The sequence below is a fragment of the Megascapheus bottae genome, chromosome 4, assembly GCF_031878675.1.
Source record: "Megascapheus bottae isolate mThoBot1 chromosome 4, mThoBot2.hap1, whole genome shotgun sequence".
Classification (NCBI taxonomy): domain Eukaryota; kingdom Metazoa; phylum Chordata; class Mammalia; order Rodentia; family Geomyidae; genus Megascapheus; species Megascapheus bottae.
In genome coordinates this window covers 15070761-15091380 of record NC_143512.1, presented here as the reverse complement: position 1 = coordinate 15091380, position 20620 = coordinate 15070761, and the positions used below count along the sequence as shown (strand labels likewise).

At 35.9% G+C, this 20620-nt stretch overlaps 1 protein-coding gene across 9 annotated transcripts in view; it reads left to right on the top strand.

The window, feature by feature from the left end:
- The window catches only part of Apc (APC regulator of Wnt signaling pathway), a 91875-nt gene that overhangs the window by 32393 nt on the left and 38862 nt on the right, over positions 1 to 20620 (top strand). For 5 of the 9 annotated variants that reach the window (XM_090331488.1, XM_090331495.1, XM_090331493.1 and 2 more), the window contains exons 2-7: positions 1056 to 1208; positions 6860 to 6944; positions 7892 to 8093; positions 8735 to 8843; positions 13028 to 13141; positions 18278 to 18361. In XM_090331488.1, the coding sequence (XP_090187614.1) occupies positions 1074 to 1208; positions 6860 to 6944; positions 7892 to 8093; positions 8735 to 8843; positions 13028 to 13141; positions 18278 to 18361 (729 nt within the window). In that variant the 5' untranslated portion in view covers positions 1056 to 1073. The remainder of the gene's footprint in view (positions 1 to 1055; positions 1209 to 6859; positions 6945 to 7891; positions 8094 to 8734; positions 8844 to 13027; positions 13142 to 18277; positions 18362 to 20620) is intronic. The other 4 variants (XM_090331494.1, XM_090331492.1, XM_090331489.1 and 1 more) reach the window with 1 other exon arrangement.

Here is a 20620-nt window from a genome sequence, read left to right as displayed (position 1 = left end):
TGAATTTCTTAAAGCAGCTAGGCACTTTTTGCTTACACCTGTAACTGTCTACTCAGGAGGCTGAGATCTGAAGATCACAGTTTGAAATCAGCCCAGGCAATAAAGTCTGCAAGACTCCACCTCCAATTAGCCAGCAAAATGCTGGGCAGGAGGCATGACTCAAGTACCAACTGAGTGAAAAAGCTGCCTGAGACCTGGAGCCCTGAGTTCAAGTCCTGTTCTGGCATACACTCTGAAATGAATTCTAAATTTTTAATTTTATTCATTATAAAATATGTTTGACAGTAAACCAAAGTGAATCTGAATCTCCTGAATCTTTCTTGGCAAATCCTAAAACATCTCCTAATTCTTCATGGCCAGGACCTCTTGTTATATGACTATCTTCTCTGTCTCCTCTCTTTCTTCAAGGTCATATAAATAACTTCCAAGCTTGGCTTCACTTCTCTTTACCAGTCTACTCCAGAGATCCTGTTTTAATTTTATCTTTTCATCCTGAGTTTGAATATAATTGATCCTTAGACTACATATTCAATAGTCTGTTATCTGCATCCTACCAAACATACTGTCTTTATCTGATATTTTGCTTTGTGACCACTTTGTAAAGTCTTCAGAATTACTTGACCATGGTGTTTAAGACTAGCTTTCATTAAATGGAAGGTATGATGAGCTATCTAATCTCTTCTATATATTCTGGTCCTAAAAATCTGTCAACCCAAATCCAAAAATAAACATTCTTAACATGACTACATCCTTGTCGGTGATTACTTTCCTTAAATTTTGTCTGTAAGACCTGCTTAAATCTCTTTAAATATCTTAAATATCTCTATTAAAATCCTCTCTTCTGTTTCAATCTTACTTATCTTCAACTAAGATCCAGTATTTCATTCTCTTAGAAAGATGCTGCCTGAATTATATTGCTTTGAAACCAAATGAGCACATTAACACATTTTCTTGTTTCAGATGTCTTGAGTATTGTTTCCTTTATTCCTTTCTTTGAAATAGGCAGCCACTATATATTTTAGTAGTGAATTTCAAAATCCTTTTTAACCTTATAGGTCCAAGGGTAGCCAAGGATGGCTGCAGCTTCATATGATCAGTTGTTAAAGCAAGTTGAGGCACTGAAGATGGAGAACTCAAATCTTCGACAAGAGCTAGAAGATAATTCCAGTCATCTTACAAAACTGGAAACTGAGGCATCTAATATGAAGGTATCAAGACTGACTTTCAATCATAGTTTATCCATTTTCAGATCCTCTTGTAAATGGGATAGGTAAGACAATTTATGGTAAAGAATATATGAAAGAGCTTTCTTGAAAATTTAAGATGTGTTGAGTTCTTTTAGTGGCTCATATAAGCAAGATAAATGTGAAACCTGAGTTACTTTTTAATCTTAAAAGTAAGTTTCAGCCAGGTGCCAGTGATTCACAACTGTAATCCTGGCTAATCAAGAGGCTGAGATCTGAGGATCAAGATTCAAAGCCAGCCCAGTTATCTCTAATGAACCACCAAAATGGCCAGAAGTAGAGCTGTGGTTCAAGTGGTAGAGCATTAGCCTTGAGCAAAAAAGGATAGGACCCAGAGTTTCAAACCCCAAGACTGACATGAAAGAGATAAACACGAGAGGAAGAAACAGAGATGACCATCTTTATTGTCACTCTACTGAGGCAAGGTTTTCTGTGTCATTCATAGAAACCAGCCTCACATTTCAGAATATATCTCAAATAGTAAATATCACTCTCCTTTTCCACTTCTTTATATCTTATCAACTCTGAAGTGCTGTGATAAATGATACAGGAACTTAAGTCTTATTCCTAACTTTGCCACAATTGGAGGTATATGATCCCTGATTACTTGTGAGGATTTAAATTGTAAATTTGGAAAATACAGGTATCGCACACCATGCTTTCCTCCTTCCCTCCTTCTCTCCTTCTCTCCCTCTCTTCCTCTCTTCACCCCCCTCTCTCTTTTTCTTTCATTGTAGGGCTTGAACTCAGGGTCTGAGTGCTGTCCCCTGAACATTTTGCTCAAAACTAGTGCTCTCTCATTTTTAGCCATAGCTCCACCTGCAGTTTTCTGGTAGTTAATTGGTGACAAAAGTTTCACAGGGACTTTTCTGCTTGAGCAGATCTCAGCCTCTTTGGTGACTAGGATTACAGACAAGAGCCACCAGTGCCTAGATATCCAAGATGATTTCTATGCCACCTTCAGGCCCTGACAGATTTACCAAATAGCACTGAAAAGATGTGATAACATTCAAGAAAAGTTATATTCAGTCTGCATTGGGGAAAACATATTCTCTGCATAAAATAATCAACATTAAAACTTAGTCATATTTGCCTCTTGTAGAATTTAATACTTTTATAGAATTGGAGATTATCAGAAAAAAAAACGTGAACCCCTGTCTGCTTCCTACTTTTTAGTGTTTCTCAGCTTGCCTACTTTTTAACATCTTAATTCCTGACTGTTCTTTCTGTTAGGTTTCTACTCTTACTCTTTATTCATTTCCTAGTTCATCTAGTTATTCTCCATGCTTTTGTGTATCTAGAAATAACTCTTGTTCTTTTTACTCTTTGTATTTAATATCATACTACTAACCTTTTTCTCTTACATAAGATTATTCCTGTCTTCATCTTTTTATTGATTCTTCACTATTCTAATATTCTATTTCTTTACTAAAACTCCCCAGTAGTAACATAGGTAGATTACAAATGTTTTTTCCATACCACAAACTATGTAATCTATTGCCTTAAAAACACTAGAGTCAGCAGGAAGCAGGTGGCTCATGCCTATAATCCTAGCTACTCAGAAGGCTGAGATCTAAGGATTGTGGTTTGAAACCAGCATGGGTAAACAAGTTCATGAGACTCTTATCTCCAGTGAATCACACACACACATACACACAAACACACACGAAGTTATGTATAGCATGTTTAAAGAAGCACAAAAAAATACTCTTGTATCTCCTTCAGTATGGTATATTTTTTTCAGAGAATCCAGAGCTAGCCTGAATACGCTATATATATATATATATATTTATATTTGTATGTATATCCACATACATGAATATTTAGGTTATATATATGAATATCTATGATTTATAGTGTAGAGCTCTTAAAGATTTTAACTACTTGGACAAATTTAAAACTCACACCTGCAATCATAGCTATTCAAGAGGCTGATTTTGAGAATTACCATTCTAAGCCAGTCAGCCAGGAAAGTTTGAGAATCTTACCTCCAATTAATCACTAAAAAGCTAGAAGTAGAAATATGGCTTAAAGTGATAGAATGATAACCTTGAGCAAAAAAGCTCAGATATAGGGGCTAGAAGTTTGGCCTACTGGTAGAGTGCTTGCCTAGCATGCACAAAGAACCGGGTTCGATTCCTCAGTACCACATACATAGAAAAAAGCTGGAAGTGGTGCTGAGGCTCAAGTGGTAGAGCTCTAGCCTTGAGAAAGTCCAAGGACAGTGCTTAGGCCCTGAGCTCAAGCACAGGACTGGCAAAAAAAAAAAAAAAAAAAAAGCTCAGATATAGCGCACCTGGGCCTTATGTTCAAGCCCCAAGACTGGCACAAATGTATGTGTGTGGGGAGAGAGAGAGATTTTTACCTTATTCTAAGATCTATCTGCATGCCAGAGTAGAGTATATGCCAAATCACACAAGTCTCTGCAGTGAAATACAAGTTGATCACACATCAGAAATATAGAAACTTCAGATATGTCTGAATTTAATCATGAATTGGCCTGTCTTCTGCATTTAAAAAAATCCATATGTGTATATGCATGTATGTACATATATACACAAATGTATATATATAATTCAAAATTGACATCTGGTTTCATAGCAATTATAGCTATATGTGAAATTGTTACTGTGTCGATTTCTTAAAAGATTGTATGCTGTTAAGGGACAGGAACCACATCTATATATTTTTGTATTAGAATGTTAATTTGTAAAAACGTATTTTTGGAACAACTATTGCCTCATAAATTGAATTAAAGTTAATGTTAATGCAATACAATGGCTCTTCTCACAAAAAAAACACTTAATAGACTTTGGAATGTATTAAATAGCATGGGATCATGTTTCTTATTTGTCAGCAACCATTTTATTTAAACTAAAGAAGTCTGAAATGTATGCAATATTACCATCTAGTGGCAAAAGAGGAAACTACCTTGCTGCCGATTAATTACATTATAAAAATATTTTGGCAGATGAGAATGTATATAATAGCAATATAAACAGATGGTATATTTGAGGATATTAAGGAAGTATTTTACTTTTTAGACATAATGACACCAGTGTGATTGTATTTAGAAAGGTTCCCTACTGAAATACAATTATTGAAATATTTGTAAAAGAAATGATGTTTGAGATTTGTGTTCAGATATATCTAGAGTCAAGATGTGAAAATAGAGGAAGTTGCTGTGGGTGTACTGATAAAACAGTATTGACTAAGAATTATTGAAATGAGGCTTAATGTTACATGGAAATTCATTATAATGAATTATAATTATACTAATGTATGATTTTGAAATTTTCTGTGATACAAATGTAAAATAGACTGTAACGGGATTAAAATGAACTGGAGCCAAATAAATACAAAATTGTAGCTAGACTAATATGTCCATATTGTATTATACACACAAGTATGTAATGTGTATTGAAATGGCTGGGACTATAGGTATAACCTAACCCATCCTGTGTATTATATATTTTTTTCCCTTCAGGGCTAGATTTCAACTTAATTGACCTAAAAGTCCTGAACATAACAACAAGGTAATATGGACCTGTAAAGCATTTATATTGAGATGGTAGTAGAGAAAGAATTGTTTGTAGGCAGTTTTTTATCCCCATTTCTGGGGTTTGATTTTAGGGCGTCATATCCTCAAGAGCCTTTATGTCCGTGTCTGGTGCTCTACCAGTTGAACCACACCTCTGCTTACTGGTAGTTTGGAGATAAAATTCTCTTGGATTTGTTTGCTCAGGCTAATTTCAAACCTGGCTTCTCAGCTCTCAGCCTCCTGACTAGTACCTGGCTATAAAAAAAAATTAAGCATTTATATCTCAGCTAGAATGCAGAATCTCTATATTGCTCTATATACTACAAAACCATATGTATGTAAAGTATTTTTTCAAAGTATAAAGACCAGAAAACTATAAAAGCAGATTGGCACAGTTAGTAATTTACTTTAAAGATATAGTTATTGGAAGGGTACTAAATTTTTTAATCTTAAAAATAAGAAACCCAGCTGAGCACGGTGGCTCAGGCCTGTAGTCCTAGCTACTCAGGAGGCTGAAATCGGAGGATCAAGGTTCAAAGCCAGCCCAGGCACAGAAGGACGTGAGACTCTTAGCTCCAATTAACCTCCAGAAAAAAAACGGGAAGTGGGGCTTGGCTCAAGGGTAGGGCAGTAGCCTTGAGCTGAAGAGCTCAGGAACAAAGCCCAGGCCCAGAGATCAAGCCCCATGACCCAGAAAAGAAAATAAATAAGAAACCCAGGGGCTGGAAATGTGACCTAATGGTAGAGTACTTGCCTAGCATGCCTGAGGCCCTGGGTTCAGTTCCTCAATACCATATAACAAAAAGAGTCAGAGAAAGACCCAGATAGGCACCAATAATTCACAATTGTAATCCTAGCTACTTAGGAGGCTGAGATCTGAGGGTCAAGATTTGAAGCCAACCTAGGTAAGAAGTCCATGTGACTCTTCTTTAATTAACCCCCAGAAAATGAGAAGTGGCACTGTCGTTCAAAAGTGGTAGAATACTATCCTTGACCTGAAGAGCTCAGGGACAGCTCCCAGACCCAGAGTTCAAGTCCCATGACAGACCAAAAAGAAAAAGAAAAGAAACAAATGAATTTACAGTATTCTCTGAGAAAAGTTTATCAAAAAAATTTCTATAAGGGGACGACAATGGTATCTAAAGTCAGGAAGCAGAGAGCATTGCAGTTCTTTGAATATCCTGTCAGTGTTTATCACATTCTAGTAGATTATACTTAAATGTGGTACATATAAGCTTGAATATTAAGTTATTAAACAGATTACTATATGTTCATTTATGTGGTATTTTCCTTGGTCAAGTTGATACAAGTTTAAGGGACATGAATTATGGATTCTAAACATATAACCAATTGTTGAGACTAAAAAGTTTCTTAGTCTCAGTTCATTTACTTGAAAAATAAAAATAACAGACCTTGTTAATAGTTAAGATACAATGAATAGCCAGGCACTGGTGGTTCGTGCCTATAATCCTAGCTGCTCAGGAGGCTGAGATATGTGGATCACACTTCAAAACCATCCCAGGCAAAAAAAAACCTCTGTGAGTCTCTTTCCTCCAGATAACCACCAAAAAGTCAGAAATGAAGTGGTAGAATTCTAACTAGTCTTGAGCAATAAAGTCCAGGGCCAGAGTTTAAGCCCCAGGAGCGAAACAAAATAAGATACAGTTGATATCTTTTTAGTTAGATTAATTGTACAAAATGATGTTTCACCATGATGTTTTTATATACGTGTATAAAGTACTTTCATCATATTTATGCTCCCATTACCTTTTATGTATACCATATAAGTATCTTGAACAGAAACTCCTCATAGTCACCATTATCAGAAGCTATCACTATTGTAATACTATAATCAGATATATGATACATAATGAATAATAGGTAAGTATATACTCACATTTGTACATATATTTGCATATATCCCAATTATGTAAGTGCTTATAGCATATTTCAGAGTGATCTAAAATAACTCTTCTTCTCCCGCCCAGCATACCTACATGCCAAGAAACATAGAATCATATATTCAGATTTTCTGGGGTTTTTTCATGTCAATATGCTGCATTTTTTTTAACAGGAAGTACTTAAACAACTACAAGGAAGTATTGAAGATGAAGCTATGGCTTCTTCTGGACAGATTGACTTATTAGAGCGTCTAAAAGGTAGCTCTTTAAAAGTATTTTAATATAACTTAAGGTTCAAATTTATAATTTTTAAGTATATAGATACATGTACAACTTATCTTGATTTGGCTCTTGGTGTCAGTTGTTATTGTTTTTGATATATCAGTATTACCTATTAGGCTGTAATTGTTAAAGTACAAATACAGAAAAGTGATTTGTTGTCGTTTTTGACTGGTTTTAATTAACCCATTTCAGATTTCTTTTAAAAATTCATTCCTATTCTGCTGATCAATAAATAGGACTTGAGTATACTGCAGACCAGAGACTAGATAGCAGCAGATGTATTTTTTTCTTTTTGGCCAGTCTTGGGGCTTGAACTCAGGGCCTGGACACTGTCCTTGGATTTTCTCAAGGATAGAGCTCTACCACTTGAGCCATAGCACACCATTTCTGGCTTTTTCCCATGTATGTGGTACTGAGGAATCGAACCCAGGTCTTCGTGCATGCTAGGTAAGCACTCTACCAGTAGGCTAAACTCCCAGCCCCCAGCAGACATATTTTAAAAATTGCCTTTCATCTGGAATGGAAATGCTTTGTCCTTTTACATATAGACTGATTATATATAGGCTGATTAATAAGCCATTTTAGTGGAATTTTAAAAGAATGACTTTTTTTTTGCCTTAAGATGTCAATGTCAAACAGTGAAAGTGCTTAGTAATAATTGAAACTAGGCAGGGAAATTATCTGAGGGAATTTAAGGGAGGTATTTGTCTAATTTTCACATACTCCGTATTTTCTAACTCAAGCTGACATTGCAGGAAGAGTATCCACACTGATCCTAAGTAATTGGTTTTTTTTTTAAAGTAATGTGTGTTGGTAGATAAAATATAAACCTAGGATTTCACTTTTCATATAACATAGCTTTAGAAATATTTTACATGACAGAAAGCAGTTGCTACATAAAATTATGTTATTACATTATTTAGAACTTAACTTAGACAGCAGCAATTTCCCTGGAGTAAAACTACGATCAAAAATGTCCCTCCGTTCTTATGGAAGCCGAGAAGGATCTGTATCAAGTCGTTCAGGAGAGTGTAGTCCTGTTCCTATGGGGTCGTTTCCAAGAAGAGGGTTTGTAAATGGAAGCAGAGAAAGTACTGGATATTTAGAAGAACTTGAAAAAGAGAGGTAACTTCTGTTCATTTTATAGTAAATATTGACTTGTACAAGTTAGTTGATTTTTTTTTTTTTTTTTTTTCCGGTCGTAGGGCTTGAACTTTGAGCCTGAGCTGTCCCTAAGCTCTTCAACTCAAGGTTAATGCTCTACCACTTGACCCACAGTGCCACTTTCCAGTTTTCTGGTGGTTAATTGGAGATAAGAGTCTCATGGACTTTCGTGCTCAGGCTGGCTTTGAACCGCAGTCCTCAGACTCAGCCTCCTGAGTGGCTTGGGTTACAGACGTGAGCCACCATTGCCCAGCTTGTTGATATTGCTTTGTAATAGATAATGAATTTATGGTTGGTAATAGCTAACACTTCAAGAATCCATTGTGTCTTTGAACACAAACATAATGTATAACTGATTATACTTAAATCTAAAAATAAATACTCTATTCCAGGTATTCTAAAGACATCTACTTTATCACTTATCAAATATTTTGCATATTGACTAATACATATAATATTTACATCTGGTTATCATCTGCAAATGCTTTGTTCATTCATTACTATTATTTTTGTTTAAATAGAAAATGTTGATGGCAATTAAAGATTGCTCTTATTCAGTCTGTATTAATGTTGTATAAACTTAACTTTCTTTTAAAAAATAGATCATTACTCCTTGCTGATCTTGACAAAGAAGAAAAGGAAAAAGACTGGTATTATGCTCAACTTCAGAATCTTACTAAAAGAATAGATAGTCTTCCTTTAACTGAAAACGTAAGTAACTTGGCATGGAAGGGATTAGAACTGCTCTGACTTAAAATGATGACACAGTTTAGAGTTATTAACCTTGAATACTATTCTCATTCAGAGATGTCTTATGCAGTTTTTTGTAGACACATAGGACATGAAAAAATCTATATAGTTGCTTCTCAGACTTTTGGCAAAGATCTAGTGAAAAAAATGTATACTATTTCCTCATTTCCTTATGGCATTATTCCTTTCGTAAAACTCTTATTAGTGTAATTTTTATTTTATTTTTTTTGTCAGTCCTGGGGTTTGAACTCAAGGCCTAGGCACTGTCCTTGAGCTTTCTCAAGGCAAGTAGTCTACCACTTGAACCACAGCACCACTTCCAACTTTTTCTGTGTATGTGATAACCAAAGAATTGAACTCAGGGCTTCATGCATGATAGACAAGCACTCTACTGCTAGGCCAAACTCCCGGCCCTGTTACTATAATTTTATCTAGTCATATTTTACCTTTTCCTCTTCATCCTTTATACTCTTCACATACAGTGTCTGAAATTTTAAGTAAAGAGTAATTTAAACACTATGATGAAGAACTTTTTCTTTTTAATTTTTCTTGACTTTGAGGTTTTTACCAAAGGTTGTATTAATTTTTGTCCAGTTTATTTATGGCTTTATTACGCATTAGGGTTTTCTTAGCTTTACAAATGAAAAAGTTCTCTTTGTTTAGTGTATGTATGTATATATGTATGTATGTGTGCATATGTGTGCACATATATATGGTAATCCTTACCTTAAAATATAAACTTAAAGGTAATGTACCTATTTCTTGTTTCTTCCATACTGCTTATATTAACATGCAAGTTTTAATAATTAAAAATATTACCTCTCTAGAAAATTAATTCCTCCTTAGAAAAAATTATAAGGAAACTGAAGCTAGCCTCACCCTAACTAAATGAAGTACATATTTTAATAGTCAGATTTAAAGAGGAGGGGGTTTGGGAGGGGAAGAAAACAAGGGAAGAGTGACAATGTCCAAAAAGAAATATGCTTGTTATCTGACATATATAACTGTAAACCCTCTGTATATCACATTTACAATAAAAGTAAATAAAAAAAATTAAAATGATTTCTGACTTTGGGATACCTATAGTCATTTTTTATTAACATTGATTTTTACATCATATGATTTTACATCATATTTCAAATGTCATGTCTAACAAGTATTCAGAAAAGAGATCTATATACAGTCACTGGCACATAGATTTTAGAACATAATTAAAATTAAGCTGAGCGTTTGCATGTCATAGATATATATTAATATATGTAATAAAACATGTCTATAGAGTATATAACCAGTTATAGATTTTTATGTCTATGTAGTTACGTTTATATCTCCAAGGCCATGTCCATAAGCTTGGGTCCCCAAATATTGAGTCATCGCAGTTGTACTGTTTGGATCTAATATCCATATATTAAGGATATGATGTGCCGTTTGTTCCTTTGGTCTTGACATATCTCACTCAACATAATTTGCTCTAATTTCATTCACTTCCCCACAAATGCTATTATTTTATCTTGTCTGGTGGCTGTGTAGAATTCTATTATGTATAAATATATATATAAATATATACATGTAAATATATATTATGTATATATTATATATATTTATACATACAAATGTCTTTATATGTATATATATTTATATACATATATATTTATACACACATTTTTTGTATCCATTCATCTGCAGTATAGCGTCTGGGTTGTTTCCATCACTTCGCTATTGTGAATAGTGCAGAAATGAACGTAGCTGAGCAGGTGTCCTTATCATATCCTGGGTTATGATGCTCAGGATAGATGCCCCGGAATGGTATGGCAGGATCATAGGGAAGGACTATTTTCAGTTCTTTAAGAAACCTCCAGAGTGCTTTCCAGGGTGGCTGAAGTTGTTTATATTCCCACCAGGAGTGCAGTAGGGTTACTGTTTCTCTACAATCCTGCCAGCATCCATCATTGTCTGAATTCAGAATATTGGCCATTCTGATTGGGGTAAGGTGGTATGTTAGGGTTGTTTTTAATCTGCATTTCCTTTATGACCATGGAAGATGAGCATTTTCTCATATGTTTTTCTGCCATTTTAACTCTTCTTTGGAGAAGTCTCTCTTTAGTTCCCTTGTCCATTTAGTGATTGGTTTGTTGTGTTTCTTGAGTTCCCTGTAGATACTGGATATTAAGCATTTGTCTGATGTATTATTGGTAACTATCTTTTCCCAGTTGGTTAGCTGTCTTTCTACTTTAATAGCTATGCTTTTATCTGTGCAGAAACTTTTTATTTTTAGGTAGTCCCATTTGTCAAGTCTCTGTCCAATCTGTTGTGACCCTGGGACTCTGTTCAGGAAGTTTTTGCCTGTGCCTATGAGTTCCAGTGTCTCTCCTACTCTATCATGTAACAGTTTCAAGGTTTCAGGTCTGATATTAAGGTCTTTGATCCATTTTGAGTTAATGCTGGTGCATGGCGAAAGGCTGGGATCAATTTTTAGTTTTCTGCATGTGGTTGCCCAGTTTTGCCAGCATCAATAATTGAATAGGCTGTGTTTGTTCCACTGTATATCTTTGGCTCCTTTGTCAAATATAAGTTGACTATAGGTATGTGGTTTTATTTCTGGATCCTTTATTCTGTTCCATTGATCTTCTGGTCTATTTTTGTTTTTGTTATTATGGCTCTATAGTAGAATTTGAAGGCTAATATTTTAACACCACCTGCATTGCTCTTTTTGCCTAGAATTGTTTTGGTTATTCTAGGTCTTTTCTTGTTCCATATGAACTTTTGGATTATACCTTCTATTTCAGTAAAGAATGTCTTTGGGATTTTGATGGAGATTGCATTGAATTTGTATATCAGTTTTGGCAGTATGGCCACTTTCACTATATTGGTTCTCTCTACCCATGAGCATGGGATGTCTTTCCATTTCCTGGTATCCTCTTTATTTTCTTTCATTAGGCTTTTATAGTTTTCATTAAATAATTTCTTTACATCTTTGGTTAATTCCTAAGTATTTTATTCTTTTGGGGGCTATTGCAAATAGGATCATTTTCCTGGTTTGGCCTTCTGTTTGTGTGTTATTGGCGTACGGAAAGGCTACTGACATTTATTTGCAGGTTGATTTCATATCTTGCTGCTTTGCTAAAGTGATTTATAGTTCTAGGAGTTCAGGAGTGGAGTTTATTGGGTCATTCACATATAGGATCATGTCATCTGCGAATAGGGATAGTTTAATTTCTTCTTTCCCCATGTGGATCCCTTTAATGTCCTTCTCTTGCCTTATTGCTCTGGCTAAGGGTTCCAGCACTATATTGAAGAGAAGTAGAGAGAGTAGGCATCCCTATCTAGTTTCTGATTTTAAGGTAAATGGTTCTAGTTTTTCTCCATTTAGTATGATATTGGCTGTAGGTTCATCATATATGGCTTTAATTATTTTAAGGAATGTGCCTCTTATTCCTATTTTGTCTAGTGCTTTCAACATGAATGGATGTTGTATTTTGTCAAATGCCTTCTCTGAGTACAGAGAAATTATCATATGATTCTTATCCTTAGCTCTATTGATATGATGTATTACATTAATTGATTTACGAATGTTAAACCAGCCTTACATTAATTGATTTACAAATGTTAAACCAGCCTTACATCTGTGGGATGAAGCCTACTTGATCGTAGTATGTAATTTTTTAAATTTGTTTCTGGATTCTGTTGGCTAGTATTTTATTGAGAGAGTTTTGCGTCTGTGTTCATTAGAGACATCTGTTGTTCTCTTTTTTTGTTGGGTCTTTCCCTGGTTTGGGGATGAGTGTGACATTAGCTTCATAAAATGAGTTTGGTAGGGCTCCTCTGCTTCTATTTCTCGGAAGAGTTTCAAGAGTATAGGTATTATTTCATCTTTTAAAAGTCTTGTAGAAGTCCGCAGTGAAACTGTCTGGACCTGGGCACTTTTTGGTTGGCATTTCCCTGATTGCTTCTCCTATCTCATTGTATGAAATTAGTTTGTTCATATGGTCAATTTTTTAAGATTCCTTGGAATAAAAGTAATTTTCTCATGTACAAGGCTAACCCAGTTGCTTATTCATTTTCTTTCTTTGCATTTACATGGTTTTTTGCTTTAGCAGAATAAGCACAATGAAAAACTAATATTTTTATATTATTTGTGGCTTTAGTTTTCCTTACAAACAGATATGACCAGAAGGCAATTGGAATATGAAGCAAGACAAATCAGAGTCGCTATGGAAGAACAACTAGGTACTTGCCAAGATATGGAAAAACGAGCTCAGGTAACTTATTTCTAAACTATAAAAATGACATCTCTGTTAACATTATATTTTGTTATTGAAGGTATTTATGGTACTGGAAATAGAGCTCATTAGTAGCATATTTGCTTCATGTGTGCAGATCTCCTCAGTTCAGTCCTCATCACTATTTCAAGATAATTTTTCATGGATGCTGGCAATATAATCAATATTTACATAACATTGTCTCTACCATACTTGATTTCCCTTGATTCTATTCTGTTCTGCTTTATAGTCATAAGGGGAAGATGTTGCTTCAGCTCGCCTTTTTAGTTCTTATAATCTTAAGTATCTAGAATGATATTGAAACTACATTGCCGATTTTTCAAGTTTTGCACCAAAATTAAAAAGAATGGAGACAAAACAAAAGGGGATGAAATAAGTTGGGTGGAGAACATTTGCAAATTTCTACACTGGTCTATTATCAAGAGGAAACATTAACTTTGCTATCAAGAATTTTTAGAGCTGGGTGCGGTGGCTCACGCCTGTAATCCTAGCTACTTAGAAGGCTGAGATCTGAAGATCAAGGTTCAAAGCCAGCCCAGGCATAAAAGGACCTGAGACTCTTATCTCCAGTTAACCTCTAGAAAATGGGAAGTGGGGCTTGGCTCAAGGGTAAGGGGGTAGCTTTGAGCTGAAGAGCTCAGGAACAACACCCAGGCCCAGGGGTAGAATGGTAGCCTTGAGCCAAAGGGACAGCGTCCAGACCAAGTACAAGCCCCATGACCAACCAAAAAAAAAAAAAGAATTTTTGGGCTGGGAGTTTAGCCTAGTGATAGAGTGCTTGCCTCGTGTGCATGAAGACCCAGATTTAATTCCTCGGTACCACATATATAGAAAAAGCCAGAAATGGTGCTGTGGCTCAAGTGTTAGAGCTCTAGCCTTGAGAAAGTCCAAGGACAGTGTCCAGGCCCTGAGGCCCTGAGTTCAAGTCCCAGCACTGGCAAGAAAACAAAAATAGAATTTTGGGAGCCAGGAATTTGGCCTAGTGGTAGAGTGCTTGCCTAGCATGCATGAAGATCTGGGTTTAATTCCTCTGTACCACATACATAGAAAAAGCCAAAAGTGGTGCTGTGGCTCAAGTGGTAGAGCTCAGCCTTAAGAAATCTCAAGAGCAGTGCTCAGGCCCTGAGTTTAAGCCCCAGGACTGGGGGGAAAAAAAAAAGAATGTTTTATATTATTGAATTTAACCCTTCTCTGAGCACAGAAGTATACTAATTTTCTTAAGTCTTGTAGAGCTTGGATGGTTAACTTGTCTGTTCCAAAATAAGTATGAGTCTTGCTTTGATTTTTTGTTTTTTCTACTTTTAGCACATATTGGGAAGACAACATTGAGAGTTTTTTTGAAGTAAATAGTAAATAGACATACTTGATGTATAAATACATATATGTGTTTGTAAAGTTTATTTCGTAATTTAAAATTTTGTAGTTTAAAAAGACATTTTATATTCTCCAAAGCATGGACTTTATATTGGTGTGTGTGTGTGTGTGTGTGTGTGTGTATGTATTTAACCGGTCGTGGGACTTGAATTCTGGGCCTGGGCACTGTTCCTGAGCTCTTTAACTCAAAGGTAGTGCTCTACCAGTTGAGCCACAGTGCCACTTCTGGTTTTCTGGTGGTTAATTGGAGGTAAGATTTTCATGGACTTTTGTGCCCAGGCTGACTTTGAACTGAAAACCTCAGATCTCAGCCTCCTGAGTAACGAGGATTACAGTTATGAGCCATCAGCACCAGGCTTGGACTTTATCTTTTGTGTGATAGCTTTCTAAATACAAGGCATAGTCTGTTGAAATATGATTGTAGATGAAGGTTATACTCAACACCCATGCTGCACTATATTTCATAGTCTGTACTTGTTCCACAACTGTCTGGGGTATAATTAGAGTAGATGTGCCCATGTACTTGCATTTAGGTATACACATATTACCATATTACAATATATGTACATAGTATTGTTTTCTTTCCCATTCAGATAGATTGATGACTTGACCTTTGAAACCAAACCTTTTGGTTGAAAACATGTGAATGTTTCTAATTGAATAAGAAAGAATTTCTTCAACAAAACTTAAAAGAGTAATTATAAATAAATGACTGATTTTTTTTTTTTTTTTTTTTGCAGAGAGGGGAGGGGAGTTCACTTCTCAGGCTTGAACTCAGGGCCTGGGCACTGTTCTGAGGTTCTTTTTTTCAATAATAAAATTAAGAATTTATCTTCATTTTCCTTGCACCTTATAGAACGTGAAAAGTGGTTAGTTATTTACTGTCATCTAGCTAAGCATTGAAATCAATGTTAGGTGTGAAGATTTTTTTTTTTTTTTTTTTTTTTTGCCAGTCCTGGGCTTGAGCTCAGGGCCTGAGCACTGTCCTTGGACTTTCTCAAGGCTAGAGCTCTACCTCTTGAGCCTCAGCACCACTTCTGGCTTTTTTAATCTATGTATGTGGTACCGAGGAATCGAACCCGGGTCTTCATGCATGGTAGGCAAGCACTTTAACCACTAGGCCAAACTCCTGGCCTCCAGGTGTGAAGATTTTTTTATGTGACACAAAATAAGCAGGTGTGTTACCAAAATTTTAATCAATAACCAGAAGAAAGATTAACAGATTCCTTGGGATATTTTTTTCACATATGTGCTGATACGCTTTTATTTAATTTTAGAATGAAGTATTTTGTAATATGAAATTTTACTTCATATTTTGAAAAACAGTCAAGCATTATATTTTGAAAATAACCATATGAATCCTAGGGTTAATGACATATCATAAGATGAACACACAAATGATAGAAATTTTGGTGACATATTATAGAATTCGTATCCAATACATGGAATGGGTTTCAGATTAATTGTAAACAAAACCAGATAGCAAAAAAGTCAGATGTAAATCAGACGTGGTAAGATACACATGTAATCATAGCAGTCAGGATTATGAAACCAAAGGTTTGAGTTCAAGGACAGTCTCAAAATATTATGTGTCATGACCCTGTCTTGTAAATAAATATGAGTAATCTCAACACAAAATTAGTTGTTGGTTAATAAATGTGAAAAGATGTTTAAACATTAGTAATCAAGGGAAAGGTAATATAAAATACTGCCTTTCTGGCCTATCAGTCTAGCAAAGTCAGTGTCATTTAAAAACACTTAGTATTGATGGAAGGTGTCATGGCAAGAAGCAGTATCTATATTGGAGGACAGTTTTGCTATTTACCAAAATTAAAATGCTTATATTGCTGACCCTGTAATACTGTAGTACTTCTAGGAATATGTCCTTCAGAAATACTTGCCTCGGGGTACAATAATGGAGACATTACATATTTTATGATACTCATTATAACACTCTATAAGATGTTAGAGGAAGCCAACTTAAATAATCTAAAGTTTAGGTAAAAGAAGTTGAAAACAGGGTATTAGAGGAATTGGATCAAACAGATAAAAGACATTGAAATAAAAAGACTTCTCAGAATCATCCATCAAAAAGATCAGTCATGGGTACAGACAAGGGAAAACCACAACTAAAAGTATGGTGAACCTATTCAGTAAAATATTGGCAGAAAGCATCCCCAAACACAAGAAAAAGAGGTCATTTGTATGATTGAGGCTTACAGAGCTCCAAACTGGCCCAAAAAGACTATGAAGCCAGGTCTGATGGCTCAGACCTGTAATCCTAGCTACTTGGGAGGTTGATATCTGAGGATTATGGTTCATAGCCAGCCCAGGAAGAAAAGTCCTCATGAAACCCATGTCTAATTAAACACTAGAAAACTGCAGGTTGAGCTGTGGCTTAAAGTGATAGAGTGCTAGTTTTGAGTAAAAGAGCTTATGGACAGCACCCAGGCCCTGAGCTCAAGCCCACACTGACCCAAAAAAAAAAAAAAGTATATATTTTGAGCCCAGGTATCCTGGCTCACTCTTAATTTTTCCTATCCTGGGGCCTGGGTACTGCCCCCTGAGTGTTTTTTGTTTGTTTTGTGGGTCACGGGGCTTCAGCTCCACCTGGGCACTGTCTCTGAGCTCTTCAGCTTAAGGCTACCACCTTACCCCTGGGCCTGGCCGTTGTCCCTGAGCTCTTCAGCTCAAGGCTACCGCACTACCCTTGAGCCAAGCCCCACTTCCTGTTTATGGAGGTCAGGTGGAGATAAGAGTCTCAGGTCCTTTTGTGCCTGAGCTGTGTGGTTGTGTGGTCAGTCGGTCAGTTGCCTTTCTTTTTCTTTCTTTGCTCAAGGCTAGTGCTCTACAGCTTGACTTTTTTCTGGTTAGTTGTAGATAAAGAGTCTCATGGACTTTCCTGCATAGGCTGGCTTTGAACCTAGATTACAGATTTCTAAGTAGCTGGGATTTTAGGCATGATCCACTGGCAGCTAGCATGCTCAGAAGACCTCTCTCTCGCTCTCGCTCACTCTCTCGCTCTCTAGGCTAGCACTCTACCACTTTAGTTTTTTAACTGACTGTGAGTCTCATAGACCTAATACTATTTTACTTCATTGTCACTTCATTATTATGATTTCAAGTGTAAGATTATTGTAGGAAATGGTCCAACCATGTTAGTCCTTTTTTTAAAATCTGTATGATTTTAATTTAAAAAAACATTATTTTACATTATTTTAAGTAATTAGGTTTTTTCTTTTTTCATATATTTTTATTGTAATTAATAGAAGGGTTAAGTAATTAGGTTTTTTCTACTTTTACTAGTATTAATAAAAATGAAAACAAAGTGCTGCTTTAGTAAAAGAAGCATTTTTACCACATTATTTCACTTCCATGTGGTTAGATCTGTAGTTACTTATTTGTGATACCATATGATCGCTCTCCTTACAATAAGAAAGCAAAAGCTACATAATCCTTGTGATCTTTGTATTGAAGATTAAAAAGTAATGTTTAGTTGAAGTAGGAACTTGGAAAATCTGAAAAATACTACTAACCTGTAACAGGAGTTACTTTGGGTGAGTTGCTACTACTTCTTAAACCTACTTTTATCGAGACAAATGTATGTACACATATTTAATTGCTTATGTAAGAAAGGCTTTAGCATAAAGCCTGAGCTGATAAGTGGTATCCATAGTAGGATTGTTTACACTTAATGTGTTTAATAAAAACATTCTAATTTGGTGTCTTACTTTATTTTAGCGAAGAATAGCCAGAATTCAACAAATAGAAAAGGACATACTTCGTATACGGCAGCTTTTACAGTCCCAGGCAACTGAAGCAGAGGTTAGTAAATTGCCTTTATTTGTTTGTGTATAAATATAGGTAGTTGTTCTAAAGGAAAAAAATTAATTGAAATACAGATATTCTAAAAAATTTAGGTTTGGGGTTTTGTTATTATTGGCGTTTGTGTTTGTTTGTTGTGCCAGTCATGGGGCTTGTACGTAGCGTCCCTGTTCTGTCCCCTAGTTATTTTGCTCAAAGCTACTACTCTATCACTTGAACAACAGCTCAAGCCAACCTTCTGGCTTCTTTTTGTTTCCTTTTTGGTTCTTTAGAGATAAAAAGGCTCATGGAGTTTCCTGCCTATGCTGGCTTCAAACCATCATCCTCAGATCTCAGCTCTTGAGTAGCTAGGATTATAGGCATGAACCAGCAGCGCCTATCTGAATTAAGATACTTTTAAAAGTTTTTTATGAATTTAAACTCTCAGAAACCTTGACCATCTTGATTTGTTCATAGTATCTATGCCAGTATATATAACCATTAGCTTGATTTAGCTATCATCACTTAGTGAGTCAGCCTTTTCCTTGTATGTAATCCATAGTAAGAAATGATTGTACATTTTTACTTGTGCTTACTCCACAAACCCCATTAAAATGATAGTTTACAGTGTAAAGACCAAGAGGCGAGTTATAAAAATGCTGGAGGGGATGTGGCCAGGAGGGATCACTACTACACTGTTGGTGGGAGTGCAGACTTACTCAACCACTATGGAAAGCAGTGTGGCAGTTCCTCAAAAGACTAAACATAGAGCTCCCCTATGACCCAGCAATTCTACTACTTGGCATTTACCCAACCGTCCAGAAACAAGGGCATACTAAATCCACTAGCACAATGATGTTCATAGCAGCACTATTTACCATAGCAAAGATATGGAACCAACCCAGATGTCCCTCAGTTGAAGAGTGGATCAACAAGATGTGGTATTTATACACAATGGAATTCTATGCTGCTGTCAGAAAGAATGACACTGATGCACTTTTTTGTTTTTGTTGGTCATGGGGCTTGAACTCTGGGCCTGGATGTTGTCCCTGACCTCTTCAGCTCAAGGCTACCCCTTGAGCCACAGCACCACTTCCAGCTGACCCACTTTTAAATTTAGTGGGCGCTAATGATTTACTATACATTTTAAGAAAAATTCTATTAAGGAATATTATGTAAGTAGGTAATTTCTTCCTTCAAGAGAAGACTAAACAAAACTAACATTTAAGTGTTCGATAGGAAAAGAAACAAAACGATGATATGCAAGTAAAGTGCTTAGAGAATTAAAAAAAAAAAGTTCAGCCAGGTACCAATGGCAGGCCTAGCTACTCAAGAGGCTGAGAGCTGAGGATCCTTTTTCAAAACCAAGCTGGGCAGAAAAGCCTGTGAGACTCTATATCTCCAAAAACTACTCAAAAAGAAACAGAAGTAGAACTCAAGTGGTTGAACACTATCCTTGAGTACAAGGCTCAGGGATAGTGCAAGGCCCTGAGTTTGAGCCTCAGGATCAGCATAAATAAATACGAGTTTGTGGGAGTTAAAAGTTTGATAGCAGAAATGAAAAACTAGAGGAAGTTAAAAGGTAAATTTCTCCAAAAAAAAAAAAAAAGATAATGAAATAGGAAACAGGAAAGATAAAAGCATTCTAGGAGATTTCAATATACACATAAAAGGAGTTCTAGAAATGGAATGAAGCAACTAGAGAGGAAAAATCTTACATACACAGGGCAAAAAAAAAAAAACAAAACGGAAGTGGTGCTATGGCTCAGGGGGCAGAGCTCTAGCCTTGAGAAAGCCTAGTATAGTACCTAGGCCCTGAGTTCAAGCCCCAGTCTTGGCAAAAAAAAAAAAAAAAAGAAGAAGGAGGAGGAGGAGGAGGAAAGAAAGAAAAGAAAGAAAAAAAGACAGAAAGAAAGAAAAGAAAACGTTAAAATTTCTCGAACCAAGAGATAGTTTTTCAAATAAAATGTGTCTGTACAACATCTTGACACCACAGGTGGAAATAATTCCATAGGAAGGCACACTGAGATGAAATGTCAGGCCAGTAGAAATAAAAATCTTAAAAACTTAGAGAAGGAATACTTTACACAAAGAAACGAGAATAGTGGTAGAGTGCTTGCCTAGCATGAAAGCCCTGGGTTTGATTCCTTGGTACTACATACACAGTAAAAGCTGGACGTGGTACTGTGGCTCGTGGTAAAGCGCTAGCCTTGAGAAAGCCCAAGGACAGTGCTCATCTCGAGTCCAAGCTCCAGGATTGGCAAAAAAAAAAAAAAAATA